The sequence below is a fragment of the Acanthisitta chloris genome, unplaced genomic scaffold, assembly GCF_000695815.1.
Source record: "Acanthisitta chloris isolate BGI_N310 unplaced genomic scaffold, ASM69581v1 scaffold15466, whole genome shotgun sequence".
NCBI lineage: Eukaryota > Metazoa > Chordata > Aves > Passeriformes > Acanthisittidae > Acanthisitta > Acanthisitta chloris.
The window spans coordinates 45724-53710 of record NW_008679891.1 but is presented as its reverse complement, the minus strand read 5'-3'; the positions used below and the strand labels follow the sequence as shown (position 1 = coordinate 53710).

At 46.1% G+C, this 7987-nt stretch overlaps 1 protein-coding gene across 1 annotated transcript in view; it reads left to right on the top strand.

Annotated features, from left to right (window-relative positions):
• Nucleotides 1–7987, top strand: part of DOCK11 (dedicator of cytokinesis 11) — a gene marked incomplete at its 5' end in the record, with an annotated part of 62618 nt that overhangs the window by 16715 nt on the left and 37916 nt on the right. Inside the window, 10 exons of the mRNA XM_009077516.1 lie at nucleotides 1280–1402; nucleotides 1560–1636; nucleotides 2227–2411; nucleotides 2514–2579; nucleotides 2741–2833; nucleotides 3236–3359; nucleotides 3999–4120; nucleotides 4512–4598; nucleotides 5863–5952; nucleotides 7387–7505. Coding sequence (XP_009075764.1) covers nucleotides 1280–1402; nucleotides 1560–1636; nucleotides 2227–2411; nucleotides 2514–2579; nucleotides 2741–2833; nucleotides 3236–3359; nucleotides 3999–4120; nucleotides 4512–4598; nucleotides 5863–5952; nucleotides 7387–7505 — 1086 coding nt within the window. The remainder of the gene's footprint in view (nucleotides 1–1279; nucleotides 1403–1559; nucleotides 1637–2226; nucleotides 2412–2513; nucleotides 2580–2740; nucleotides 2834–3235; nucleotides 3360–3998; nucleotides 4121–4511; nucleotides 4599–5862; nucleotides 5953–7386; nucleotides 7506–7987) is intronic.

Genomic DNA, 7987 nt, shown 5'->3' with positions numbered 1-7987 from the left:
TGACCTGTAGCTACTGCTGTCAGGGAATAACATTCCTGGGGACAAACTACACCATCTCATGCTACTATGGGAATTGGTACAGAAATTCCCTCTTGGCACCAGCCATCGCCAGGAACAGGATGAGAGTGGAGGACCTGCTGGCCTGGCAGTGGCAATCAGCCTGGGGTTTGTTTTCCATCTTAAACTCTGCTTTAATTAATGTTCTTGGGAGTGGCTGGAGATAGTGATCCCATTCCCTTGCTGTTCTTTTACTGGGACTGATAAAGTGTGTCACTACTAAGTCTCTTAAATCTCAGTCAGAGAAAGGGCCTGAAGGGAAGATCATCCACTGCCTCCTAGTGCTAAATTGCAGTTTGGTGCTGACAAAAGCCATGGTAATGACATGGGAACACAGGAAGCTGTCACAGTGGGCTAGAATTTGGTGGTATATGGCTTGTAATGTATATTCTTGAGCTGGAGTTTCCTGTGACACCGGCTGCTCAGCTTCGAGATGGTGTTTCTGGATGCAGCTCACTCCTGGGAGCCAGCACTTGGTGCTCTTTTCAAGTGGTGCCTCAACTTAATGGTGGGCTCTGCATGAACATTGACTTTGATGGGCTTTAGATTTGTTCCTGCTGGGTACAGAGCTGCCTTTGGAGACCAAGAAGCTGAGTGGCCTGGTGTGGGGAGCTGTGTTGCTCTGCATTCCTGGAACAGTTTCCCTCTGGGTCTCAGAGGAAAGTGTTTGCACAGAAAGGTAGTGCAGATGCTTTAATGTTCTTACTGTATACAGACACGCTTTATTTTCAAGGGTAAATATGCTGGTATTCATCCAGGGCAGAGTCCAGTCTCCTGCTCTGGCTTCAGGGAGAAGCTGATGTATGTCCCAAAACTGGTTCTCACTGTGTACTCCTTTCCTAGGAGGATTTCTGTGCTCTGACCCTATGTGCAAGTAGGAAGATGCTTTACCACTTGCTGTTAGTGGGAGGGGTTGGAAGAGTGTTCATGATTGTGAACCAGGCTTGGAAATGGGCTGGATGTGTCCTTCTGACCTGGCTGGAGAGAAGGGAAATGGGTGATGTCCCATGCCATTTAATGTGCTGTGCTGGATTTGCAGGCTGTGCGAGGTCTAAGCACCATGTGAGAATGGGGGAGAGGTCAGGTCTGGTGGTGTTCAGAGCAGTCACAGGCCAGTGAACCTCTCACCTGATAACCTGCCCTCCAGACGTGTCAAGGACCTCAGTGTCTGTATATTTGCCAACACTAGGAAACTTGCCTCTTTTTTTTTTTTTACCTGCAGACCAGTTTTCAAGGACTCCCAGGGCACTCTTGACGCTGAAGGAAAATTCTCGCCCCTTTACAAGCAAGACAGTAGCAAACTGTCAAATGAAGATATGCTGAAGCTTTTAGCTGAGTATAAGAAGTAAGTGTGACAGGCTGAGCAGGCCTTTTAACATGCATTTTTAAACAGTTAAGTATAAGCTTGAGATGACAATATCAAAAATACTCAGAGCATAGCTGATGTGTTCAGCACCTGAGCTTTCAAGGTTCACACTCTTGTTCCTCTCTCCCTAACACAGACCAGAGAAGACAAAACTGCAGGTCATTCCAGCCCAGTTAAATATCGTCATCAAAGACATCCCACTAGACTTCACAAGTAAGGATCTTGGATCTTAAAATAAATGCTGATGGCTTGAGCTTCAGGAGTTAATGCTTCTATGGGTAATTTGGCTGTTTCATTAACAAGAGTACCTCTGGGCTGCAATGAGCAATGAGTAGTTCAGCCCAGCCACTGATTTGTAAATCTTTCTGATGGATTCTGTGGAGGGATGTGGTCCAAGTGCAGATGTTTACCTGAGGGGTGCATCTGCTTTGCAGTTTGGCCATCACATCCTAAATCTAAAGGAAGCTGCCTCCCTGCTTTTGCTGGTATTATTGCACCAATCTCATTTGATGTTTTTGATGCATAACACTGGAGGGCTTCACAAACATGGTCTAGTAACAACAGTAGGGTTGGACTCGATCTTTGAGGTCTCTTCCAACCTGGTTGATTCTATGACTCTATGATCAGTGCGATTGTTTACTATGCATTTAAAGAAACTGAAGCAAAGAAAAGATTTGTGATGTGTTCAGTGTCACTCCATGGACTTTTGGCAGCTCCTATCACAGGTTATGTAGGCTGATTGATCTCCTGTCCAAAAGGCTTTTCTAGTGGACTTAACTTTTTCGTGTTTTATTATCTTCCAGATTGTGTCACAGCTTCTTATATTCCTATAAAACCTTTTGAGAAGAGCTGTGAGGACATTGCAGTTGAAGTGGAGGAACTTGTCCCAGAAGTTGCAAAGTACTGTTACCCCTTTACTGTCTACAAAAACCACCTCTATGTCTACCCCTTGCATTTGAAGTATGAGAACCAGAAGGTGTTTGCAAAGGTGAGTAACCTGCAATGTGAGCTGCAGCCAGACTCAGCACGGGCTGGGGTGATGCTGCTGGCCTGTAGCAGTGGCTCATGCTCCTCTTCTCCCCCATTTCAGGCAAGGAATATTGCTGTCTGTGTTGAGTTCAGGGATTCAGATGAAGCTGATGCCAGGCCATTAAAGGTGGGTACCTGTTAATGGGGCTGCCATTTGCTCACTGCTGTGCCTGCCAGGCAGAGCAGTGCAATAGGAAAACATGGAGCTTCCATGCTTACTGTTGTAATTTGGGCAGCTAATTTAGGGTGACAGCAACATTGAATTCAGCTCTTTGTTTGTGTTTCCAGTGTATATATGGCAAACCTGGGAGCCCTCTCCTGACCACAAATGCATATGCTGCTGTACTGCATCACAACCAGAGTCCAGAGTTCTATGACGAGGTAAAAACAAAATGCGGGAAATAGCAGATTTTCCTGGGTGCTACAATGCCTAGGGTTTTTTCAGATACCTCTTTTTGCAGGGCTGGGTGAAGTACAGGTAAAAGTAATCACCAGCCCTTTGCCTCAGCAGAGGGGCTCAGCAAAGCCAGAGCCTTTGTCAATTTTTAATGTCAGTTTGTTTTCTGCTGTCTTTACTGTCATGCTTTGTGCACTCCAATCACACACCCCCATTAATAAGTAATGTTGCAAATGTGATGCAAATGTTAGCCAGGAGTTGTTTCAGATGGGTAAGAATGTGTCTTGTGTAATTGCATACAACATAGCATTTGTGAAATAAGATTGAACTTAAAATATTACTCCACAACTAAAAATACAGTCTGATCTATCATGATATCATTTTAGATTAAAATTGAGCTTCCAATTCACCTCCATCAAAAGCATCATTTGCTTTTCACCTTCTATCATGTCAGCTGTGAAATTAATACAAAGGCAACATCGAAAAAACAGGACACCGTTGAAACTCAAGGTATGTTCAATGCTTAAATTACTTCTGTTGGATTGTAAAAGGCCAAGATTAAATGAATGTATGGTCATCAAAAAAATGTTGTTTAAAATACTAGCCTATCTGATTTTTCTTTTCTAAAAGCACCCTAATACAAAACTGTAAGACTAAACTGGAATCAACCCAATGTTTTTAGTGTATACTAAAGCTAGGATTTTTGCTGCAGTCTGACAGCTCTTTCTGCGTGTTCCTGAGTTGACCTGTACCAATGGGCTGTTGTCAGTCAAGTCACCAACAAAAATATATCGGGGCCTCAGGGGCCAATCCTGCCAACACTAAGCATGTGCACACTTGGGTCCCACTGCTTGGGTTGCTACTTCATTCATCCAGTTCTCAAAGGACCCTTGTCATGGTGCACAGCCATTCTCACACACTGTTTCTGCCCTCAAACCCACTCCTGAACTTGTTTGTGCTGTGTCTGAATTTCGTTCGCCAAGTCACCAAGTAAAAGGTGCTTTAACAATGCTGATGTGGTTGATCCCAGCCTTGCTGAACCTGCTTGCACAACTGCAAGTTTGGACCTCCCAGGGTGAAGCACAGCTCTTGTGAACTGAACACGTCACTGTGTGTCTGCTAATTCTGCTGCACTGGTTGCCTCCACAGTGGGATACGCCTGGGTCCCGTTGCTGAAGGATGGGCGGATTGTCACCCTGGAGAGGCACTTGCCAGTTTCATCCAACCTTCCACCTGGCTACCTGGGGCTTGGAGACACAGAGTCTCGAAAGGTAGGAAGACTTTTACCACTCTGAGTTCTGCTCAGCTGAAAAAATCCCTACTGCAGGCCACCCCCAAAGCTTAAGGTTCTTAGCGTTGAGAGACAGGACATCTTCAGTTCCACTCTCCTTGGTTATGTAGGTTGCAGAGAATGTTTCTGTGGCAGGCTGGACTGGGCTGTTGCAGACAGCAAAGAGCAGGAGATTGAGCATGTGCTCTGATTTTCAAGGGGAAAAACTGAAAAAAACCCCAAAAAACTCCCTGGCTGCAGTCAGGTCACTGGTGTTTGTGCTGTGGTGGAACCTCTTTTCCACCCCATCCCATACCTTCTGACCAGGTGTCTGCACAGGCCCACCTTCTCATCAGTCTGAAACCAAGTACTTGGATGTTGTCTGTTCACAGCAGCCCAGTGTGGATGCGAAGTGGGTGGATGGAGCAAAGCCACTGTTTAAAATCAGAATCCATTTGGACTCGACCATTTACACCCAGGTAAGTCGAGCACCTTCCTCTTAAGGACTTCCAACACAAATGACACAAGAAGTGATTACTATGTCTCTACTACTGCTATGCCATAGGTGGTGTGGAAAACAGGTGCCTGGTTTGCAGAGCAGCATTGAGAACTTCTATAGCAGCAGGGCTGGGATTTCTTTCAAGGGTCTGCTTCTTGTCTGGATGTGATGAGACAGGTTGTGTGAGTGAATGAGCCTAGAGGAGAGGCTGATGTTTTCTTGGCCAATTGCACTGTAACTGGCAGGACCAAGGAAACATTTGAGCACATGAGCTGCTTCGATGTTGTAAAAGAGAGAAGAACTGATGGATATGAGATGTTTCCACAAATCATAGAATCATTAAGGTTGGAGAACACCTCTAAAATCGAGTCCAACAGTTAATATTAGACTGTTTATTAAGTTTTTTTTTAAAAGAAGTTATCTGACAACAGCAGACAAGAAAAAAAGAGTCCTGATATCCCTTTGAAACCTGTTCAGGCTGTTTACCAAGTGCTCGTGCATTCTCCTCTCTTATGGTAGTGATGGATGTCCCCAGGCTTCATGTGATGTGCAGCAGGGATCACCAGCACATGCTTTGGGTCACCTCCTGTCAGCACTACTCATGGGCAAATGCCTTTGGCAGGACTTGTCCTGTGCTGGATGTTATCATCTGCATTTTCATTCACAGAAACTTGCTTTCACCATCTGAGTCTGGTTTACTGTCTTTGTGATTCTGTATAGCACTGAGAGCAGCACAGTAGTTCCACTTCCCAGCAAATTAGATTCCCAGCTGCTTTTCAGGGTTAAATAACCCAGTAATTAAATTTCACCCTGGAGGAGGAAGGAGAGGAATGAGAAGGAGAGTCTGCCTCTGATGGGCAGTAGGAAGTGAAGCAGTCTGTAAGAGTTGTAGCTGGGAGAGGAAGGCTCCTGCTTCTTCAGGCCAATGTTGGATGGGAACTAGGGCCCAGGGTAATTGCAACCACAGGAGAATTTTGACACTGCTGGCAGTTTTGTGCTTAATCTCAAGGCTAGTTGGGAGCCAGGGCATGAGCAGTGGCTGGGTATGTTGGAAAAGGCAACGAGCAGCACTGCAGTCCTGGGAGATGGCAGCTGGGGATCAAGCATGCCAGTGGTAGTGACATGTGGCTTGCTAGGGACATGGCCCACTGCTGCAGGTAAGTCAGCAGATTTTCAAGTGTAAGCTGCAGAGAGGGGTTGACAAATATTGAGGCTGCTGAATTGATCTTGTTTGTGTCTTCCAGGACATGCACCTGCACAAATTCTTCCAGCACTGCCAGCTGGTTCAGGCGGGAGCTAAGGAAGTCCCAGGAGAACTTGTTAAATACCTAAAGGTGAACAATGCCTGTTGGTGGGCTTTGTTTGTGTTTTACAGATTGTCAGCAAATACCCAGACCCCTGCCCTGTAAGAACATGCCCTTGCAGCAGTGCTGGGGCTGGTGCATTGTGCAGTGTCCTTACCTCTGTTCACTGGCATAATTGTCTGTGTGCTGCTTCCCTCTGCCTTCCACGGCAGATAAAACAAGCAATCAGCATCGCTGTGCCGTGCTCATGGCAAACCTTCATCCTGCTGGACTTGCACACTCCTCCCCTGCTGCACAGACCTTTAAACTGTAGCACAATTCCTTGTTTTCTGGAAGCCCATTCAAAACAGGATTTTTTTTCAGGCTAAAAATGATATGTGAGGCTTATCAGCCAGCTAAATTTGACCAGAAGTGACCTCTGACCTAGACCCAGCTTTTTGGCAATTACTATGGCATGAGTAAGGGCCTTGGAGCAGGTCCAGCAAAGCATTCTGCAAGGAATATAATTCTTGGCTATTTCCTTTCATAACTCCCTGTTTCTGAGAGTACTGCTGTAGCAACAGCTCTGCTTCCAGTGGTGGTGATGTATCACCACAAAGTTACTGAATATGTGTCAGAAAATGTAGAAATATTTGAAGGAATAGAAATAATAGCAGGATTTTAAGCCAAGCACTAAAATCTAGCTTTGTTGTGAGCATTTCACCAGGTCCCAGCCCTGCCAGCCCCGGTGCCCTCGGTGCAGCCTGCAGATGGGGAGATATGTATGTGCTAACCATAAGTGAGAGATTCTTAACCACCGCCTAAACAATTCCAGTAATTTCAATAGCTAGATACAGGTTGAAAAAAACTTTCATTAGATTTGCAGGTTTGAAAACTGAAAATGAAATGTGCTGTCTTTCCTAGACTCATAACATGAGATTCAGGCAAAAGAGCTCTATGAGATGGGTGCAGAGCATATACATGAGGTCATCGTGACCTTCACCAAGTCTCTTAAATCCCATTTCTGATAGCAAGCTGTGCTCTTTGAAGAAAAGTCTCACTGCAAGTCATTGGGCAGCAGGTTTCTGTGCTCTGAAGGAACTTGTGAAAATGAGACTTCAAAAAACTGGCACAAGTGATGAGGAGACTTGGGAGCAAAACTTCTGGGGTTTTGGAGTCAAACTGTAGCATGTGACCTCTAATGAAGCCATAGCTGCCTGGGTGCATCTGAGAGGAGGATTAATATCTGCCATGAGTGATTCCTCTTGCTCCCTGAAGGGGAGCAGCTGGGTTCTGTGAGCTGGAAGGAGGCAGCAAATGCTGCTGTGGGTCCAAGTCCCCCTGTCCTCCAGTGAGCTGAAGTCCACACCCTGAAGCATTTGCTAACGCCTATCCTATTGCCACAGCAATGTCTGTGGACTGTAAACATTTAACATCTGCAACATGTTGAACTAAAAGTGTCTGTGTTTTGAACATTTGTTTTAGTGTTTGCACGCCATGGAGATCCAAGTAATGATTCAGTTTCTACCTGTAATTCTTATGCAACTATTTAGAGTCCTCACAAACGTGACGCAGGAGGATGAAGTAGCTGTCAACTGCACCATGTGAGTGTCGGGGATACTATCCAGCCTTCAGCTACAAATGCAAAGCCACAAATGACAGTGCAAAGCACAGTCTGGTTTCCCAGTACAAGGGACTAAGAGACAGCACTGGCTGTCCTCTACTGCTGGCTCCCCTAATGGTGCTATCGAACACTGGCTGCTCTCCTCCCCTACCTCATCTGGATGGCATGGGGCGTTGTGGGGTCTGTCTTGGGAGCTGTGTGGGGAATAATGTGTTACTTTAATTTAGATACCCCTGGTTTGTTTTTCCAAAGAGAAAGGGTTAGTTGGCAGAGCCAAGCTGGGGTATAGAAAGTTACCCAGGCATGTCCCAGATGCAGGCAGCAATGTGGGGAGCGACACCCCAGTCTTATCCCTGCACATCAGTCCCTTGTGCCAGGATTGCTGCAAGTCGCCGGAGCTGGGTGTGCTGCGCTGCAGCAGCAGCTGCTCCCGCCCTGCTGCTCGGCACTCGAGGGACTGCG